This window comes from Eucalyptus grandis, chromosome 8 (assembly GCF_016545825.1).
Source record: "Eucalyptus grandis isolate ANBG69807.140 chromosome 8, ASM1654582v1, whole genome shotgun sequence".
NCBI lineage: Eukaryota > Viridiplantae > Streptophyta > Magnoliopsida > Myrtales > Myrtaceae > Eucalyptus > Eucalyptus grandis.
The window spans coordinates 73,456,163-73,477,682 of NC_052619.1; the positions used below are offsets into that span (position 1 = coordinate 73,456,163).

General features: G+C 34.7%; 1 protein-coding gene and 1 long non-coding RNA gene across 2 annotated transcripts in view; both read right to left on the reverse strand.

Annotated features, from left to right (window-relative positions):
- LOC108954320 overlaps window positions 1-9,010 on the reverse strand; it is a 50,710-nt gene extending 41,700 nt beyond the window's left edge. The window contains exon 1 of the long non-coding RNA XR_005545534.1: window positions 8,786-9,010. This is a non-coding gene — a long non-coding RNA (uncharacterized LOC108954320). The remainder of the gene's footprint in view (window positions 1-8,785) is intronic.
- A 4,588-nt stretch (window positions 9,011-13,598) lies between these two features.
- LOC104417929 (amino acid permease 4) lies at window positions 13,599-15,678 on the reverse strand. The gene is made up of 6 exons (XM_039300340.1): window positions 15,594-15,678; window positions 15,129-15,362; window positions 14,889-14,982; window positions 14,547-14,758; window positions 14,295-14,434; window positions 13,599-14,195 (listed from the first exon to the last, which is right to left on the reverse strand). Exons 1-6 carry the CDS (start codon window positions 15,676-15,678, stop codon window positions 13,599-13,601), a joined length of 1,362 nt encoding a protein of 453 aa, XP_039156274.1.
- Window positions 15,679-21,520: the final 5,842 nt, after the last annotated feature.

The following is a 21,520-nucleotide window of genomic DNA, read 5'->3' on the forward strand; positions in this document are numbered from 1 at the left end:
TGTAAACAACTTTGAGGAGAAACTCTAAATCCAGTCATACTCTCAACAGAAAACTTAAACTCAAGAAATTAATATTCAGAAAGGACAAAACGAAAGGATCAAAGCTCTTTTGAATTGAGAACATTTTTACTAAATGTCATAATAAAGAACTGTAAAAAAGACATGTATTCAACAGGAGAAAACCAAAGTTTAAACTTATTTGGAAAAAAAGAGATATAACTTGCCGCTCATAAAGTTACGAGGAAATAGATTGGAAAAACTTGTGAAAAAATCCAAAATAATTTGCACGACCTTCTTTAAAAGCAAATTTAAACTCCCTAAGTTGTTTGAAAAAAGTTTGTCTTGTACAAACAACGAAAGGAAGAAAATTGTCATATTTTGCAACATTTAGAAACGACTTTGAGGAGAAACTTTTAAATCCAATTACTCTTTTACAGAAACTTAAAATTAAAAAGTTAATATTTAGAAATAACAAAACAAAAGTATCACACCTCTTTCAAACAGAGATAGATTTTACGAAATATCTTTAAAAAGTTTCTAAAAAGAAAGATATATTCAAAAGGAGAAAACAAAAGTTTAAACTTATTTGGCAAAAAAGATGTATTTGAAAACTTGCCATTCATAAAGCTATGAGGAAACGCATTGGAAAAACTTGTGAAAGAATCTAAACTACTTTGCAAGACATTTCTTCAAAAGCAAATTGAAACTCCCATTGTTGTTTGCAAAATGTAGGTCTTGCACAAAACAGAGAAAGGAAAAATTGTCATAATTGGCAACATTTAGAAACAACTTTGAGGAGAAACTTTAGATCCAGTTATACTCGTTAACAGAAAACTAACATTCGAGAAGTAAATATTTAGAAAGGACAAAACAAAAGTATCACAGCTCTTTCAAACAGAGAACATTTTTACAAAATCTCATAAAAAGAACTGTCAAAAAAGACAAATATAGAATTGTAAAAAGAACTGTAAAACTTAAACTCAAGAAGTTAATATTCAAAAACTACAAAATAAAAGTATCCCGGCTCTTTCAAACATAGAACATTTTTACGAAATATCTATAATAAAGAACTGTTAAAAAAAAGAAAGAGATACATTCAAAAGGAGAAAACAAAAGTTTAAACGTACTTTGCAAAAAAGAGATATTCGAAAACTTGCCGCTCATAAAGCTATGAGGAAATACACTGAAAAAACTTGTGAAAGAATCTTAAATAATTTGCAAACTCCCAAAATGGTTTGAAAAATGTAGGTCTTGTACAAAACAAAGGAAGAAAATTATCATATTTTGCAACATTTGCAAACAACTTTGATGAGAAAATCTAAATCCAGTTATCCTCTTTTAACAGAGAGCTTAAACTCAAGAAGTTAATATTCAGAAAGGACAAAACAAAAGTATAACAGCTCTTTTAAATGGAGAACATTTTTATGAAATGTCACAATTAATAATTGTCAAAAAAGACATGTATTCAAAAGGAGAAAACAAAACTTCTAAACTTAGTTTAAAAAAAAGAGATATAAACTTGCTGCCCACAAAGTTGACGAAAAGATTGGAAAAACTTGTGAAAGAATCACAAAAAATTTCCATGACCTTCTTTAAAAGCAAATTTATACATCCTAACTTGTTTGAAAAAAGTGTCTTGAACAAATAGAGGAAGGAAAAAATTGCCATAATTTGCAACATTTGGAAACAACTTTGTGAAGAAACTTTTAAATCCGGTTACTCTTTTACAGAAACTTAAAATCAAGAACTAAATATTTAGAAATGACAAAACAACAGCATCACACATCTTTCAAATAGAGATAGATCTTGTGAAATGTCTTTAAAAAGTTTCAAAAAGAGAAATATATTCAAAATGAGAAAACAAAAGTTTAAACTTATTGGGCAAAAAGAGGTATTTGAAAACTTCCCGCTCATAAAGCTACGAGGAAATACATTGGAAAAAAAGAATCTAAAATACTTTGCAAGGCGTTCTTTAAAAGCAAACTGAAACTCCCAAAGTTGTTTGAAAAATGTAGGTCTTGTACAAAACAAGAGTAAGGAAGAAATTGTCATAATTGGCAACATTTGGAAGCAACTTCAAGGAGAAACTTTAAATCCAGTTATATTCTTTAACAGAAAACTTAAACTCAAGCAGTTAATATTCAGAAAGGACAAACCAAAAGTAGCATAGCAGTTTCAAACAGATAACATTTTTGAAATGTTATAATAAAGAACTATCAAAAAAGACATTCAAAGCAGAAAACAAAATTAAACTTATTTGGCAAAAAAGATACTTGAAAACTAGTTATGAGGAAATAGATTGGAGAAACTTGTGAAAGAATCCAAAATAATTTGCATGACCTTCATTAAAAGCAAATTTAAACTGCCGAAGATGTTTGAAAAAGTGTGTCGTAGAAAACAGAGTAAGGAAGAAAATTGTCATAATTCACAACATTTGGCAACAACTTTTGGGAGAAACTTTTAAATCCAATTACTCTTTGACAGAAAACTTAAAATCAAGAAATTAATATTTAGAAATGACGAAACAAAAAGTAACACGCCTCCGTCAAACAGAGAGATTTTCACGAAATGTCTTCCAAAAAGTTTTCAAAAAAGAGAAATATATCCAAAAGGAGAAAACAAAAGCATCACATCTTCACCAAAAAAAAAAAAAAAGAAAGGTATCACACCTCTGTCAAACAAAGATTTTCTTGAAATGTCTTCCAAAAAGTTTTCAAAAAAGAGAAATATATCCAAAAGGAGAAAACAAAAGTTTAAACTTATTTGGCAAAAAATAGATATTTGAAAACTCGCCACTCAAAAAGTTTTGGGGAAATACATTGGAAAAAGTTGTGAAAGAACCCAAAAAAAGTAGGTCTCATACAAAACAGAGTAAGCAAGAAAATTGTCATAATGTGCAACATTTGGAAACAACTTTGAAGAGAAACTTATAAATCCAGTTACCCTTTCACAGAAAACTTAAAATCAAAAAGTTAATATCGAGAAATGCCAAAACAAAAGTATCACACCTCTTTCAAACACAGATAGATTTTTACAAAATGTCTTTAAAAAGGTTTTCAAAAAAGAGAAATATATTCAAAAGCAGAAAAAAAAAGTTTAAAACTTATTTGGCAAAAAAGAAATATTTAAAAACTTGCTGCTCATAACACTATGAGGAAATGCATTGGAAAAACTAGTGAAAGAATCTGAAATAATTTGCATTACCTTCTTTAAAAGCAAATTTAAACTTCCAAAGTTGTTTGAAAAAAAGTAGGTCTTGTACAAAATAGAGTAAGGAAGAAAATTGTCATAATTTGCAACATTTGGAAACAACTTTGAGGAGAATCTTTAAATCCAGTTATACTCTTTTAACAGAAAACTTCAAAAAGTTAATATTCAGAAAGGACAAAACAAAAGTATCACAGCTCTTTTAAACAGAGAACATTTTTACAAAATGTCATAATAAAGAACTATAAAAAAAAAAAAAAAGACATATATTTAAAGGAGAAAACAAAATTAAACTCATTTGGCAAAAGAGAGATATTTGAAAACTTGCTTGCTGTTTAGAAAAGTTATGAGGAAATATATTAGAAAAACTTGTGAGACTCCAGAACAATTTGCACGACTGTCTTTAAAAGCAAATTTGAAGTGCCAAAGCTGTTTGAAAAAGTGTCTTGTACTAAACAGAGTAAGGAAGAAAATTGTCAAAATTGGCAACATTTGGAAAAGACTCTAAGGAGAAACTTTTCAATCCACTCACTCTTTAACAGAAAATTAAAATCAAGAAGTTAATATTTAGAAATCACAAAACAAAAGTATCACACCTCTTTAAAAAAAAAAAGATAGATTTTCACAAAATGTCTTTCAAAAGTTTTCAAGGAAGAAAAATATATCCACAAGGAGAAAACAAAAGTTCAAATTCATTTGGCAAAAAGAGATATTTGAAAACTTGCAGCTCATAAAGCTATGAGAAAATACATTGGAAAAACTTGTGAAAGAATCTTAAATACTCTGCATGACGTTGTTCAAAAGCAAATTTAAACTCCCAAAGTTGATTGGGAAAAAGTAGTCTAGTACAAAAGAGAGTAAGGAAGAAAATTGTCATAATTTGCAACATTTGGAAACGATTTTGAGGAGGAACATTTACTCAAAATCAAGAAGTTAATATTGAGAAATGGCAAAACAAAAGTATCACACCTCTTGCAAAAACACAGATGTTTACGAAATGTCTCTAAAAAGGTTTTCAAAAAAGAGATACATTCGAAAGGAGGAAACAAAAGTTTAAAACTTACTTGGCAAAAAAAGAGATTTGAAAACTTGCTGCTCATATAGCTACGAGGAAATACGGTAGAAAAACATGTGAAAGAATCTGAAATAATTTGCATTACCTTCTTTAAAAGCAAATTTAAACTCCCAAATTGGTTTGAAAAAAGTAGGCCTTGTACAAAACAAAGTAAGGAAGAAAATTGTCATAATTTGCAACATTTGGAAATGACTTTGAGGAGAAACTTTAAATCAAGTTACACTCTTTTAACAGAAAACTTAAACTCAAGAAGTTAATATTCAGAAAGGACAAAATAAAAGTATCACAGCTCTTTTAAAGTTATGAGGAAATACGGTAGAAAAACATGTGAAAGAATCTGAAAAAATTTGCATTACCTTCTTTAAAAGCAAATTTAAACTCCCAAATTGGTTTGAAAAAGTAGGCCTTGTACAAAACAAAAGTAAGGAAGAAAATTGTCATAATTTGCAACATTTGGAAATGATTTTGAGGAGAAACTTTAAATCGAGTTACTCTTTTGACAGAAAACTTAAACTCAAGAAGTTAATATTCAGAAGTTAATATTCAGAAAGCACAAAACAAAAGTATCACAGCTCTTTTAAACAGATAATATTTTTACAAAATGTCATAATAAAGAACTGTGAAAAAGACAGATATATTCAAAGGAGAAAACAAAAATAAACTTATTTGGCAAAAAGAGATATTTGAAAACTTGCTGCTCAGAAAGTTATAAGGACATAGATTAGAACAACTTGTGAAAGAGACCAGAATAATTTGCACGACCTTCTTTAAAAAGAAAATTTAAAGTGCCAAAGTTGTTTGAAAAGGTGTGTGTTGTACAAAACAGAGTAAGGAAGAAAATTGTGAAAATTCGCAAAATCTGGAAATGACTTTGAGAAGAAACTTTTAAAACCCAGTCACTCTTTAACAGAAAACTCAAAATCAAGAAGTTAATATTTAGAAATGACAAAACAAAAGTATCACACCTCTTTCGAATAAAGATAGATTTTCATGAAATGTCTTTCAAAAAGTTTTCAAGAAAGAGAAATATATCCACAAGGAGAAAACAAAAGTCTAAACTTATTTGGCAAAAAGAGATATTTGAAAACTTGCCACTCATAAAGCTTTGAGGAAATACATTGGAAAAACTTGTGAAAGAATCTAAAATAATTTGCATTACATCCTTTAAAAGCAATTTAAACTCCCAAAGTGGTTTGAAAAAGTAGGTCTTGTACAAAACAGAGTAAGGAAGAAAATTGTCATAATTTGCAACATTTGGAAACAACTTTGAGGAGAAACTTTAAATACAATTATACTCTTTTAACAGAAAACTTAAACTCAAGAAGTTAATATTCAAAAAGGACAAAACAAGAGTATCACAGCTCTTTTAAACAGAGAACATTTTTATGAAATGTCAAATAAACAACTGTAAAAAAAGACAGATATCTTCAAAAGGAGAAAACAAAAGTCTAAACTTATTTGGCAAAAAAGAGATATTTGAAAACTTGCTGCTCATAAAAGTTTGAGGAAATGCATTGGAAAAACTTGTGAAAGAATCTAAAATGCTTTGCATGACATTCTTTAATAGCAAATTTAAACTCCCAAAGTGGTTTGAAAAAAGTAGGTCTTGTACAAAATAGAGTAAGGAAGAAAATTATCATAATTCGCAAACATTTGGAAACAACTTTGAGGAGAATCTTTAAAGCCAGTTATACTCTTTTAACAGAAAACTTAAACTCAAGAAGTTAATATTCAGAAAGGACAAAACAAAAGTATCACAACTCTTTTAAACAGAGAACATTTTTCCAATATGTCATAATAAAGAATTGTCAAAAAAGACATATATTCAAAGGAGAAAACAAAATGAAACTTATTAGGCAAAAAAGAGATATTTGAAAAGTTGCTGCTCATAAAGCTATGAGGAAATGGATTGGAAAAACTTGCAAAAGAATCTGAAATAATTTGCATTACACTCTTTAAAAACAAATTTAAACTCCCAAAGTGGTTTTTGAAAAAAAGTGGGTCTTTGACAAAAGACAGTAAGGAAGAAAATTGTCGTAATTTGCGACATTTGGAAACAACTTTAAGGAGAATTTTTAGAAAACTTAAACTCAAGAAGTTAATATTCAGAAAGGACAAAACAAAAGTATCACAGCTCTTGCAAAAGAGATAGACGTTCGAAATGTCTTTTAAAAGGTTTTCAGAAAAGAGAAATATATTCAAAAGGAGAAAACAAAGTTTAAAACTTATTAGGCCAAAAAGAGATATTTGAAACTTGTTGCTCATAAAGCTACGGCGAAATGCATTAGAAAACCTTGTGAAAGAATCTGACATGATTTGCATTACCTTCTTTAAAAGCAAATTTAAACTTCCAAAGTGGTTTGAAAAAAGTAGGTCTTGTACAAAACAGAGTAAGGAAGAAAATTGTCAAAATTGGCAACATTTGGAAAAGACTCTAAGGAGAAACTTTTCAATCCACTCACTCTTTAACAGAAAATTAAAATCAAGAAGTCAATATTGAAAGATGACAAAAGTATCACACATGTTTCAAACAAAGATAGATTTTCACAAAATGTCTTTCAAAACGTTTTCAAGAAAGAGAAATATATCCACAAGGAAAAAACAAAAGTTTAAACTCATTTGGCAAAAAAGAGATATTTGAAAACTTGCCGCTCATAAAGTTATGAGGAAATACATTAGAAAAACTTGTGAAAGAATCTTAAATACTCTGCACGACGTTCTTTAAAAGCAAATTTAAACTCCAAAAGTTGATTGGAAAAAGTAGTCTTGTACAAAAGAGAGTAAGGAAGAAAATTGTCATAATTTGCAACATTTGGAAACGACTTTGAGGAGGAACTTTTAAATCCACTTACTCTTTAACAGATAACTCAAAATCAAGAAGTTAATATTGAGAAATGACAAAACAAAAGTATCACACCTTTTCAAACAGAGAATGCCTTTTATGAAATGTCTTTAAAAAGGTTTTCAAAAAAAGAGAAATATATTCAAATGAGAAAACAAAAGTTCGAACTTTTTCAGCAAAAAAGAGATATTTGAAAACTTGCTGCTCATAAGGCTATGAGGAAAGAGATTGGAAAAACTTGTGAAAGTATCCAAAATAATTTGCATTACGTTCTTTCAAAGCAAATTTAAACTTCCAAAGTGGTTTGAAAAAGGTAGGTCTCGTACAAAACAGAGTAAGGATGAAAATTGTCATAATTTGCAACATTTGGAAACAAATTTGAGAAGAAACTTTAAATCCAGTTATAATCATTAACAGAAAACTTAAGCTCAAGAAATTGATATTCAGAAAGGACAAAGCAAAAGTATCACAGCTCTTTTAAACACAGAACAATTTTACAAAATGTCATAATAAAGAACTGTCAGAAAATACAGATATATTCAAATGAGAAAACAAAATTGAACTTATTTGGAAAAAAAGAGATATTTGAAAACTTGCTGCTTGGAAAGTTAGGAGGAAGTACATTAGAAAATCTCGTGAAAGACTCCAGAATAATTTGCACGACCTTCTTTAAAAGCAAATTTAAAGTGCCAAAGTTGTTTGAAAAGGTGTCTTGTACAAAACAGAGTAAGGAAGGAAATTGTGAAAATTCACAACATTTGGAAACGACTTTGAGAAAAAAACTTTTAAACCCGGTCACTCTTTAACGAAAACTTAAAATCAAGAAGTTCATATTTAGAAATCACAAAACAAAAGTATCACGCATCTTTCAAACAAAGATAGATTTTCACGAAATGTCTTTTAAAAAAGTTTTCAAAAAAGAGAAATATATTCAGAAGGAGAAAACAAAAGTTTAAACTTATTTGGCAAAAAGGAGATATTTTTGAAAACTTGCTGCACATAAAGCTATTTAGAAAGAGATTCTTGTATGCGGTTCTTTAGAATTAACAAGACAAATATACTAAGTCATGGATAAATCACAGTGAGGAAAAAATTCCATCAGGTACAGTATTTAGCAAAGCAAAATGGTAAAGAAAAGCACGGGTGCAAGATCTATAGCAAAATGATTACAAGGCTTGATCTGAGGACAAGCAATAGTTAATCAAGGTGCTTTGTCAAAATCAAAGTACACCAAACAGTATGATTTGTCGAGGCATGTCACTGTCTTGATATGTTCATGTTACAACAGATCACCAAACAGGTTGAAAAACCAAAAAACTCTGGCAAACGAATCAAGTTACTCTGTAACAAAGAACTTTCTAAGCACCAGATTCATATTACATGTACAAAAAACAAAAATCTGAACATTTTCATAGGAAAGAGCACAGATTTGTGGACAAATTACTGCTGAAAGAGATATTCTAGCATAAGTCATGTTCTTTAGAGGAAAATTCCTACTTCCAAAGAAGATTTGAGAAATAAAAGGTTTTGGCACAAATCAGAGTAAAGAACCAAAACCCCATCTCCTCCGACAAGATTTACGCCCCAAACGACAGCAGCATAGTCATCACGCAACGACACCCATTCAACCAAGCCAGAGAGAAAAAATTCGAGAAACTCACACGTCCGCCTCAACTCCAGTACGCCCTCGAATCCGTCGCCCGCCCGAACGTCGTTGCTCAGCCCCGCCTTTGCAGACAGAGAGCGCGCCGAGCCCCGATCATAGCCCCATTCCGCTCTCTCTGTGGCCCCCACACGGGGGCGTCCCGTCTTCGACGATCGGCCGCACGGCCGAAGCAGACGCAGCTCCGCCATCTCCCATTGAGCCGGAATGTGGCTCCGTCGAGAGAGGAGGTGGCAACATGCGAAGAAGAAGAAGAAGGTGGGAGAGAGATAATGCGACTGAACCGATGAAGCCGTAGCGAATATGTAGCGTCATTTCGCCCGCCGTTCCGAATTTGCCCCTTGCAGAATAGGAAAGTCGATTGAGGTCGAAACGGTAAATTGGCTACGGCTAACAGTAACTTATTTAATTCGCCTGTCGTTCCGAATTTGCCCCTTGTAGAATAGGAAAGTGGGTTGGGCGCGCGAGGTCGAAACGGTAAAATTGGCGACGGCTAACCTCTTCAGGTAATCAGCGTGGTGGATTTGTTTAAATTTATTTGATATGATGCTAATCGTAACAACGGCTACAGTAACTTACCTAATTCGAAGTCGCAGTGATAGTAAGTAATTTTCCTTCTAATTAGGAAATCTAGCGTGCCCTAATCCTTGACATTCTTCCTAATTTTACTTATTCATAACTAATAAAGTCTATCGTAGCAGTACAAGCTATTATATCACGAAAGCAAACTTATATTTTAAAATTGTATTTTGTGTATGTAAATTTAGCTTCAGCATCATTAAATTACCTTTTGTGTTGGTATGTATTTTATTAATGCAAAAAATTATCTTACACCACTCACAAATTAACGTAAATTGCCCACGTCAAAAAATAAAATATAAATAAATATCTTCAATCAGTCAATTTTGCACAAAAATAAACTCCGAATAAGCGTACACTTGTTACACAGAAGATCAACATTTTGGAGCATATTTTCCAAAATTTGATCACTTGTTTATTTTATAAATTGTTTACAAATATGTTTAAACATAAATTATAATTAATAATAAAATATTATTTATTGACTAGTTATTTGAACAATAAAAATCATTAATTTTTGGAAAAAAAAATCCATATCACTTGTTTTCTGCAAAACAAACATATAATGAATGTCTATAAATTTTTACTCGGTAAAAAGTCAAAGTGGAACCTTGCTTTAAAAGCATAATCTTGTGAGTAAGTATGGCAAGAACCACATTTCCAACTAAACTAGAGCTCTCTCACATGGCAATATGGAGATGTAAAATGAGATTCTTTTTACCCAATAGCAGGAGTGACATCAGGGGAAAGGAATACATTCGAGGTTTCTAAGATATCTTGGACGCTTTGCTCTTCTGTTGGTGCGGCTACAAAAAGGGTTTACCAGATGATATTTCTTCAAAATGCCATGGTTATGTGAAAGTGTTGTTATAATGATAGGCAATTTTTCTGTTTGCTAATTTTTCCCATTTTCGTTCACCCTGACATTCTGTACTTTGACTGTTGCTAGCCATTTTTTGATAATCAGAACAAGATTTTAGTGTGACCAATACCACTGTTAGGCCAATCTTACATCCAATTCTTTTCATGTCTCAGAGTTGTCGAGATCATGCAGCGAATCCGAATGCCCAGGTTTGAGCAAGGAACACTAGTCGAAGCAAAGCACTAGGACAAACTAAAAGTTAGATTAATATGATCATGATCCGGTTTTTATGGTGGATGTCTGGAGATTTATATCCCCCAAAAAATCTCACTCTTTTATTTTCATTCATTGGATCTTTTGTTCATGTGGGAAATTTAATCAAAGTACATATTTCAATTAATGAGAAGCGATAATATGTGATGGAATTCCACACCAAAGATTGAACGAATAGAGTCCATGTAAGTGTGGTTATATCTGCTGGAGTTGAGGTTGCCAGCACGGTAACAATTAAAGTGCAGGCGAGTGGTGCAGTAGCACATGGAGGAGAAAAAGAACATCACAACAGGACTTGCAATCCAGCCTAGTAGAGCAATGTCCGATGCAAGCAAAAGCACTCCCGATCCCATCACGGCTATTATCATGTGTGCACTCACCATCCACAATGTCCCGGATTGATCAACCGATAAAATCTAATCGACTCTTTACATTTGAAATATTTTCATTGTCTCTAAGTTTTCTAGTAATAATATATGAAGGAATTATGTTTAAATTGTTACTTTGAGTGCATAAAATTTATATTTCTCACAAGAAGAAATGAATTAGGAATATAAGAAGATAAGGTTGATTACTAGTTCGTTTGAGGTGGCTGTCGGAGGAGTATGAGCTGAAGCATCTGAAGATGCTTTGGGGAGGCATTCAAAATGGAGATGTCACCGATTTGGTGGCGGCGGTGGTTTTGGTTGTTCTTGGTGGCAGCGTTCTCATCCATTTTTAATGTCCTAAAGAAGAAAAAAAGAGGAGAGAGAGAGAAGGAAATAGCAATTGCTAGCAAGTTTGTGTGTGTGGAAACTAAATCCTGTTTTGCCAAATAAAAGGACCTCCAAAATTTATTCATCTATCAGAATCCATGTAGTTTCAATCTGCATGGTAGCTAGTCCTACTTGCAAGTTTTATTAGCACTAACCGGTTCAAAACCAGTGGAAAGTGGGTCTCTTTGACTCTGAGGTTGCTTTGTGTTTTGTGCACCCACCTGAAAGCCAAAGGCTCAAACTTACTCCGAGAGAGGGAGAGAGATGGGTGTGGCAAAAAAGTGACTATATGGTAGTATTTGTATTGTGCGGAGTTAGGGCTCATGAAGATGTTGGAATGATGCAAGGCCCAAGTTATAGACAGGTTAAGCGTGATGCAATTTCTCGAATAATGTAGCATGGACTAGATATTTATGGAGCTGATATTTGTACAAAAGTCAAAGATGTGTCCACTGTAATTGAGTACGGCGTTGAATATCGCTAAAGCAAAAGAAAAGATTTCTGACAAGGCAGAGACTTTTGTAGTCAGCCGATGGAGTCCTAGAAAAATGGGTTTAAATGCGATAGTTTTGTGTCATGTTGAGACCTCCATAAGCTCCGTGTGCGTGGGGTTTAGCCCTCCACCCATTGAGTGGGAAGTATCACCATAAGCTTCATATCCCTTAGTTCCTTCACCATTACTTCTCCAACAATTATAAAACTATTTCCATAAAATGGCAGAATCGTCTTTCCTTATCTCATTGCCTAAACCCCTTAAAATCCTTTGATCATCCTCTACCAAACGTCCTAGACACATTTATATTTGCACATTATTAACCAAAAACTATTATATCGATAACTACAATCAATTCAATACTGACATCCTGATGTATGTCTCAAATCTCAATTGAAAGTTGATTTTTGGGTCCAATTTGATTTTTTAAGCTACAAAACTTGAGTGTCCAAAATGAAATATATGGTGGAGGTTCAATATAGGAAAATGTAACCTATTTATGTCACTCATTGAATATGTATGAAACAAAATTCTCAATATTATGGGAGAATTTTGGTGTAACTAGCTCTTTAGGTTGCAAACCTTATCTATGGATCGATGGTTATGAGAATTTTCAATATAATCATATGCAAATTGCTAAAAATTGTCCCTAGGGCGGGCACTTATTAAGCCTTTATTAAAAAATACTTGAAAAATATAAATTTCTCATTTGAAGTAAGTAATTTATTTTTGAAGCCTCTTGAAGAATTTTATTTCTGTATTGAGTTAAATTAACTAGTGCTCCAACAACATTTGTTAAATGTACAAGTGGAGCTAATAATGCTAGACAACGATCTCTTGGGACCAAAATCCCAATAAATCACGCTCGTAAATCACTTGTTAATGCATGCAATCTATAACTCAGCAATACGCTTGAAGTCTGAGAAAAGTTTTGTCATGTGGTCTTCCCTAATATGCATATATCAGTAATGGAATGCAAGTAAGGTCATGAAGCTATTTTTGAGTACCTAGATAGAATTGAAGCAAATAAATTTGTTAAATGAAGTGAGGCACCAATCAATTTTGGTTTTTAGGGAAAACATATACATGAAAGAGCTGGTTTGACTGAGGCCACGGAGAAACATTTGATAAAAAGAGAGTTAGTCGAGGATGTCGAAGAGGTATTGGACAAGCCAATCAATCTAATGGGGTTATGGTATGTTCAATCTAAGCCAACCCATCGATGTAATGTTTCCCCATTCACATGTTAATCATTTGAAGGAATTCTCAATTCACACGTGGGCTTGAGTCCTTATCTTGCATTCATATTCCTTATCTAACTATTATTAAAGTATCTTCCAAGAGGTAAAAAAAGTCGCTTTTTCTTTAGATATTGATATCCACGCATCCCTTTTCTTTTTCCTCTTCCTGAAAAGGACATACTAACGCTTTCGAATTATGAGATTTAGTTTAATTATCAATTTATATATGATAATAACATGGGACCTTCTTTGTTCATATTATAACTCTCCCCCTTATGTTAAGCTTGAAAGGTCGGCACGCTTGTCATCGCATGGTTGGAGCCTAACCCAATTGATGTGGATGTGGCGGTTTGAATAACCAAAATTTCGGATTTTTTTTTACGACAACAGGACAATGTGTAACCATCACTTGCATAAAATGCAAGTTTTCCTTAGCAATGGCTAGAACATACAGAGTTTGTAATTCCAGACTAAACAATGAAAGTAGAAACTTCTAGGATGTTATTCTTTTCTTCTGAAATGGCCGATCAATTAAAGATCCATGCATTTTGGTCGTAGCTCATCCCGTATGGCCGATTTGTCTTAAGGTCGTCTTTAAGTCCTGGGACCTAACCCGCAGCTGCCATGATCGATATCACAAGACAGGCCATGCTCAGCATTTGCAGGTATACCCATTTAGTGCTCCATTTGGGAATTCGTTTCTGTCTAATACACATCTCGGCGGGAAAATAGACCATGAGAGGCCAAAAGCCCAAGCTGATGATATCCACGACTTTGTTGAAGACGAATGGGAATAGCATCGATATCACAGTGGTCAGGATCACGAAAACCGTCCTCCAAGCAAGTCTAAAGAGCTTCATGTTGTATTGGCCCAAGCCTGGTACCAGGATCTTCATCTCTTTAGCGATGAGCTCACTGTGAGGCCATCTCTGATCGGCCTGTTTCTCGACCAGGGCAAATGTCGGCTGGCTGTTTACTTGGTATGCTCCAACAAGATGGATCACAATAGCAGAATTGGCAATATCAAGAAGCCAGAATGGCTTGTTGAAACCCAAGTCGATCAGAAAATTTTCCGGAGTATCGTCACTGAAAGCAGCATAGCCCACGCAGCCACATAGCATGTAGATTGTCGTCATCACCACGGTGCTCAGAGAAATGGCTTTCTTCATGGTCTTTACTTCTGATGGTGGAGATCCGATGGTGTCCTGTCAAAGATAAAAGGAAAAACAAGATATTTCCAGTCTGTTCTATCCACTCTTTACCATTTCCTTAGGTTTTGAACTGATGAAATCATGTTTCAGTACCTGAGTTTCAATAAGGATCTCATAAAATGAGTATGCTGAGGCGATATTTCCAAGAGCTTGGAAACATCTCCATATCTTTTTGGTTTCAGTCGCATCCCCAACGCTTATTACTGTAAGACTACCCTTGAAACTTCCACTAGCTGCTCATCAAGAAAAAAAATTGCTGGAAACAACTTCTTATTTTAAGATATGGGTAATATGATCACTTGAAATTTCTTAGCCATCGGGCTTGAGAAAAGAAGAACTCTGTACCTGCAACTCGGGCAATTGCTAGGCCGAGCCCAATCAAAGAGTAAGTGAAGAACATGACAACAGACACAATAGAAACCCACCATATTCCATCAAAATCCGGAATCTGGGACAGCAGAATCTCTGTGATGCCGAATATGATCATGTACGGATTAGCCAAAACGTGGCACGAGTTCTCCCCATTCTCGTGGAAGCAATGCATATATTTTATTGCCCTTTTATTGGAAAGAGGGAACGTGTACAACATTAATCAGCCAGGTTATATAAGAAACAGTAGAACTGGAAGTTCGTCGTGATCTGCTGAATAAATTTGTCAAGAGTTTGGGAAAGTAGAATTGTACTCACATCATTCTGAGAGATGCTTGAATGATACAGCTAATGGCGTTTCCAAATAGGGTTATATATTGAAAAAAACCACATGCTTTAAAATTTGCTCCACCTGAATGTAAAGTTAGTATTATCACTTAATCAAAAGTTACACGACTCATTTTGCCATACATTTGGAGACATATGGTAATGGGAAATTTAATCAAAGTGCGGGAGTCAAATAATGAGAAGCAACAACAAGGTGATAGGATTCCATACCGAGAATCGAGTGAACAGAGTCCATATAAGTGGAGTTACGCTCGCCGGTGTAGGGGTCGCCAGTGCGGTAACAATGGGAGAGGAGGCGAGAGGTGTAGTAGCCCACAAAAGAGAACAAGAGTATTGCAGCAGGGCCTGCAATCCAACCCAGCTGAGCAATGTCCCATGACCGGCAAAGCACTCCTGCTCCTACCATCCCTGTTATTATATTCGCCCTCGCCGTGCATAAGGTTCCTGATCGGTCAGTCGATAAAATCTGATCAACCCTTTACATTTGGAAAACTTTCATGATCTCTTGAGTTAGTTTTTCAGTAATTTATGAAGGAATTACACTTGGATAAAGCATATTAAACTGTTACTCTGAGTATAAAAAATGTATATTTCGCACAATAATATGTGCCAAACTTGTTATAAACAAATAGAAAAGAGTTAGGCAATATAATACAAGAAGATAAGGTTGATTACCGGTTCGTTTGAGGTGGCCATCGTCGAGGGAGTCGAAGCATTTGGAGACAATCTGAGGAAGCGTTTCAATGGAGATGTCACCCATCTAAAATATCGCAAAAACTCAAACTACAACAAAAAGAAGAAAAAAAAAGGATAAAAAGAAGAAGAAGGAAATAGCAATTGTTAGCTAGTTGTGTGCGTGGAAACTAAATTCTGTCTTGCCAAATGAATAGACCATCAAATAGATTCATACATCCGGCTTGAAAGTTTAATTACCACTAACCGAGTCAAAATTCGTGGGAAGTGTGTTTTTCTTTGTCTGAGGTTAGTTTGGAGAGAGAGATGGACGTGGCAAAAACGAGAATATATGCAAGTGTAGTTTGAGAGAGAGAGAGAGAGAGAGGTTTGAACTTAGAAATTAGAAGAGGGAAAGGAGGGATCGAAGTGTGTTTTTACAATGTGCGGAGTTAGGATTCAGGAAAGATATTGGGAACAGGTCCACAAGTATTGCGAGAAATTACGAAACCCTTTCTATAGATGAGATAAACGCGGCAACATGGGTTCAAGTCAAACTATAAAGACTTGCCGGCCGTAGCTTCATTTCCTTATTGCTATTATCATTTTTTTTTTTTTTTTTTGAGAAGGCATGTGGAAAGAGCCTAAGAGGGCTTGTCCTATCAGTTAAAGAGTTTCAAGTCAAGACACAACATCATCCATTGCATAAATCGCTAGAGGTTCTAATTTTGATTTTTGGCGATGACCAAAAAAAAAAAAAAACAATTGAACTCCAAACTTTAAAAAAACCTAAGGTCCCAATTATCCCAAAATTAGCATTACTAACTCTATAATAAGGTATGAGGCACTTAGAAAGTAAATCATTGCGGTGCGACTTATGTGCCCATATTTGATGTTGGATACAGATTTAGATTTGTATGCGAGAATCCATAATACTTGATTACGGCAAAAAGAATTTCAAAAGAATGATAACATTAATAGGAAAAAAGGGCTGCTCGTTCGTGAAGTGGAGAGGGAGAGAGTGGGGGCACCAAGAGCTCACGAAAAAAAAAATAGAAAAGGATTGCGGCTTTCTTATCTTGATTTGAAGACCAAACATTATCTAAATTGACTCAAATTTCAATATGTTTTTCGTGAGATCATGCAGTAAAAGTTAATTGTTTTGTTCATTAAGAGCTTTCTCCGAACTTTCTAATGACGGCTAAGGTTTTCATACTCCATATGTCTTAATTCACCTCCGTGGTGGTGGAGTACTGTTGTATTATTGATGTTAAGCCTCTGATGTGTAATTAGAGAAAAACTTATTTTGTGTGTATCCTAGTAATTTTAGTGATTAATAGAAGTTTTTTGTGACCAGTAATTTTTCCCATATTGAGTTTTCCACATAAAATCTTGATGTTATTATTGGTTTATCTCCTTAACATTTCGACATTATATTTACATATTATGAGGTCGTATTGCTAGAATACATTGTCGGTTATTATTGAGGTTAAGTTGATTTTGGTCGGTATAGTTTTGGGGGAAAATTAATTTTGGATTGGATTAGTCCTTAGTGAATTGTTGTCCAGTGCTCCCCAACAATATTAGAGAAAACTTATATCCTTGGACTCAATGAACATCCCAAAAAATTGTATTGGCACAGTTTTTTCTGACTAAGCTAAAAATGAATTTCATGTTTGGCGCTCTTCCTGTTTTGTCTCCATTGAACGTGGCGTTTCATTTTTTTTTTGGCCCTATTTGTAGCTTTTAATGGTTGCAAAAGATCTCCTCCGTATCTTCGAAATCCTTGTGTCCCACGTACATTTCATATTTAGGGATCACTATATATTGCCTACCACTCGGCACGCAGTAAAAGATGGACCTTGACTTGGCTTGAGTGATCACACTTAAAGATGACCCAAGATTGATAGTTTATCGGAGCATCTACAAGGTCGGGAAAATTATCTAAAATTTCTTAAATGAATTATGCAACTATTAATTCAGTTTCAAATTTCTGATTAGTTTAATTTTACACATTTTGATAACTTTTTAATATAGTCCTAATAAATTTAAGTCAAAATTTTTTTATGTAAATATATAGTTAGCCATCTTACGTTGCGTAGCCGATAATCAAGATCTCGGGTTGCATAGTTGATAGTTGAAATCCCATGTCAGCCATTGAAAACAACGTCATTTCAATGTGAAACTAGTGGCGAGCAAAAGGAATTATACGGACCATATCAAATCGGCTGGTTCTGGGTGATTCTAAGGGATATTGGTCCAGTTTCTAATTTCAAAAAAATTGAAACTTGTGATTTTTTGTGTCATTTCAGGTTTCATGTATGGAATTGCCCACTTGGACCACTCGGATTAGACCGATTATTTTTTTGTTATATTCTTGAAAATCTGTAAAAACTACCCAAAAAAAAAAAATCCCCTCAACCCTCAAGTACTCTCTCGCATGCGCTACTCGCCCGAGTCGCTCCCGTTCACAAATCTAAACAAACAACCCTAATCTATCTCTCTCTCTGTCTCTCTCTGTCTCTGTCTCTCTCTCTCTCTCTCGCTCACCACCCTCCAGCTCGAGTGTACCGACTCGCCTCCCTCTCGCGGTCTCACTCTCTCGCTCCACTCTTGCCTGAGTCGCTTTGGCCTCCTCCCTCTCGCGGTCTCGCTCTCCTGCTCAACTCTCACCTTCCTCTCTTGCTCTGCTTTTGGCCCCTCGACTCTCACTCTCTGCCTCGTGTCACATCGAAGTAAATGCTCTTTTTTTTATTTTTTCTTAAGCTGTTCTTTGTACACCATTTCGAATATTTTGCCCCAGGAAGAAAACCAGCAAAAAGCCCCTAGGTTCAGAGAGTTCCCGTGAACAAGCATTTGGATTGCCCCTAAAGCGAAAGTGAAAATACCTAAATTGATTGCAATATAAGAATTAAAAAAAAAAAAAACATGGGACCGGTTCCATTGGCCACCCATGAAGGGACCAGTCCGGTCCAGTTTCAGGGGGCTTCAGTTTGATTTCCAATTCCAGAAATTGAAAGGCGGTCCTATGATTCGATTCCCAATTCTTGGATGGAACTGCTCAAAAATCAATAATCCCCACTCGAAACTCCCAAACAACGTTGCATTGCTTCCTTCTTGCCTCAAATACCTTCGATCTCGCCCAAATCACCAGATGAACCTTAAGTGAGATCCTGCAGAAATTGCTCTCAATGTTTGGCCCAAATTCGATCACTTCTTGCCATTTCTCTCGAGCCGAGTCTCTCTTTCGTCAAATCAACCGTAATTGACTCTCCCATTCCGCCTGACACCTTCATTCCTCGCAATCTCACATTCGCCCATCCAAATCGTGAATGCCCAATGGGGAACAGAGATAATTCACGAGCATGCAAAGTTTTTAATGGTCAATTCGATGAGATTCGAACTAGTCCGATGAAGAGTTCCTTGGGACTCTCGCTTTATGTGCCTTGTCTCCCGCTGATTGGCTTCAGAACGTGTAGTTCCATTTGATTTTAGGAGAGCTCTTTGTGATCCATGTTTATTGGCTTTATTGAGTTCATTCAAGCACCTTCTATGATTTTGTAGGTCAGGCACAGCTTCTATGATTTAAATGGTCACTCATTGATTGGCTTTATTGAATTCAAGTATCGTGTTAAGTCTCTGATATATCTCTCTGGATTTACAGGATAATTGCGGCAAGCGTATTACCGGAAGTGCACAGCTCCTTGCTGTTTCACTGCAATGTAGATGTTGATATCAAGGAAATCACAATGACTTGTAGCATTTACCTGCTCAGTGTCTTCACTTTTGAAGTATGAGGATTTTTGCTGCTGAGGGCACATATTTCACACAATATAGAGGTTAATTGAAATACATTGGGTGGGGAACTTGATGATCTGAATGCGGCCTGGGCCCGTTAGATTCTCCTTTCTCTTTTCTTTTATGCTATCCTCACTACTTGCAGATGGCAGAATTACAAAAGGAAATTGCAATGGTAAGGGGAAAGAGGACAAATCATTATTAGGTACCCCATAAGCTTGACAAATCGAAGAACATAGTCAATTCATTTCATATGGCCTGACTTATGACTCCTTTGGATATCATGGTCAAGTACACAGTGTTGGAGAAATCTTCTTGAAATGTTTTGAAGCTGACAAAACGTTTCCATCAGTCTAGTTTGAAGGCTTGCAGATTCTGCTGTTTAAAGTCTGAAAACCTCCGGACAGCCAGACTCAAGATTCAAAGTTTATCCTCATTGACAGTTTCTAATCCGTTGAAAAAAGGCTATTCAGAATTGGATGTTTTATTAAGGATATGACCTTATCAACGGGAGAAGATCTCTTGGCTGGATATGACATAACATAATCCTTTTTAATTGATCGAGATTGATTCAAAGATTAAGGATCCGATGATTGGCGAAATATTCGTGGAAGGTTCTACATATGGAAATCGAGATCCTGATTGTATGGGCGAACATGATTGATGGGCTATCGACATATTCCTTTAATAGCTCAAATGATCTTCCTAATTGATTCCGTCCAACGGGTAGATTGGAGGAATTCCTTTGGTAAGTGTCAACGGGTATGATGGCATAAATGAGTATATAAGGAAGACGTTCTAAGTTATTCGAGAGGTGTGCAAGATAGAAGAATTCCAAAGTCTGAAGCTTCTTGTTGTTTAGTCAATTCATTTAAGCGAAAACTTGTTCGCAAAAGAGAGTCTTTATTTGTGAAAAACCTTGAGGAAGTGTGATAGAACATCTACACTGTGGAATCAAGGAAGAATTGTGCTGTAACATCTCTTTTGTTCATAGTGGAATCCAGCCGATAGGCTGTTAGTGCGGAAAAGTGGACGTAGGCTTGAAATAAGCCGAACCACTATAAACCTTGTGTTTAATCTTCTCTTCCCTACTCTTTACTTTACTTTGATCGTAATTCATTTTGGTTAAGCAAAAGAGTACTTCCTTTCTATCATCTGCTTAGTATTGCTGTGGTATCTCGAGAAATTGTTTTTACACCTATTCACCCCCCTCTAAGTGCTTATACTAGCTACATCAATTGGTATCAAAGCCTATATACTCACTTTATTTGAAGTGTTTTACTTCAGAGTTAAAGATCCATGGCTAGTATGTTGGCTCCAGGGCTAGTAGAAGGGCAAAGCAACACCAAACCACCTTACTTTGATGGAAATGATTACAACATATGGAAAAACAAAATGAAGGCGTTTCTAAGATCAAAGGATCCTCTGGAATGGGATGTTGTAGAAAAATGAATCACTCCTAAAGCTGCACCTATCTCAGAAAGAGGAAAAGATACTGTGGAGTCTAGTGAAATGACTCAGGAAGAGATAATCAAGAGACAAGCTCTTGATGCAAAAGCAATTTATTCTTTATATTGTGCTTTATCACCTCTTTTGAATATACAAGAATATCTTCTTGTGTTACAGCTAAAGAAGTCTTGGATAGATTACATATTACCTATGAAGGAACCGATCGAGTGAAAGAGACCAGAATCAACATTCTCATCGGTCAATACGAAGCCTTCAGAATGAAATCGGGAGAATCTATAACTAACATGTTTAGTCGTTTTACAGATATTATGAATGGTCTTGAAAATCAAGGTCAACCAATTTCGATCCCATAAAGGTAAACAAACTCTATCTGTGGACTCTCCAAGGATTGAAATCACATAAAGATCTCAATCAGAGAGACCCAAAGAATCATGCTACTATCTATTGATGAGTTGGTTGGAACTCTTCAGTCTTATGAAATGGAACGAATCAATGAAGATGAAGACCCTAAAGGTAAGAAATCCATTGCATTAAAATCCAATGATGATTATGATGTTGCAGATTCTGAAGACGATGAGAAGCTTGCTCTCATGATAAGAAGATTCAAAAAGCTGAACAGAAAATGAAGAAGATTCAATCCAAGGAAACAAAGTTTTCAAAAG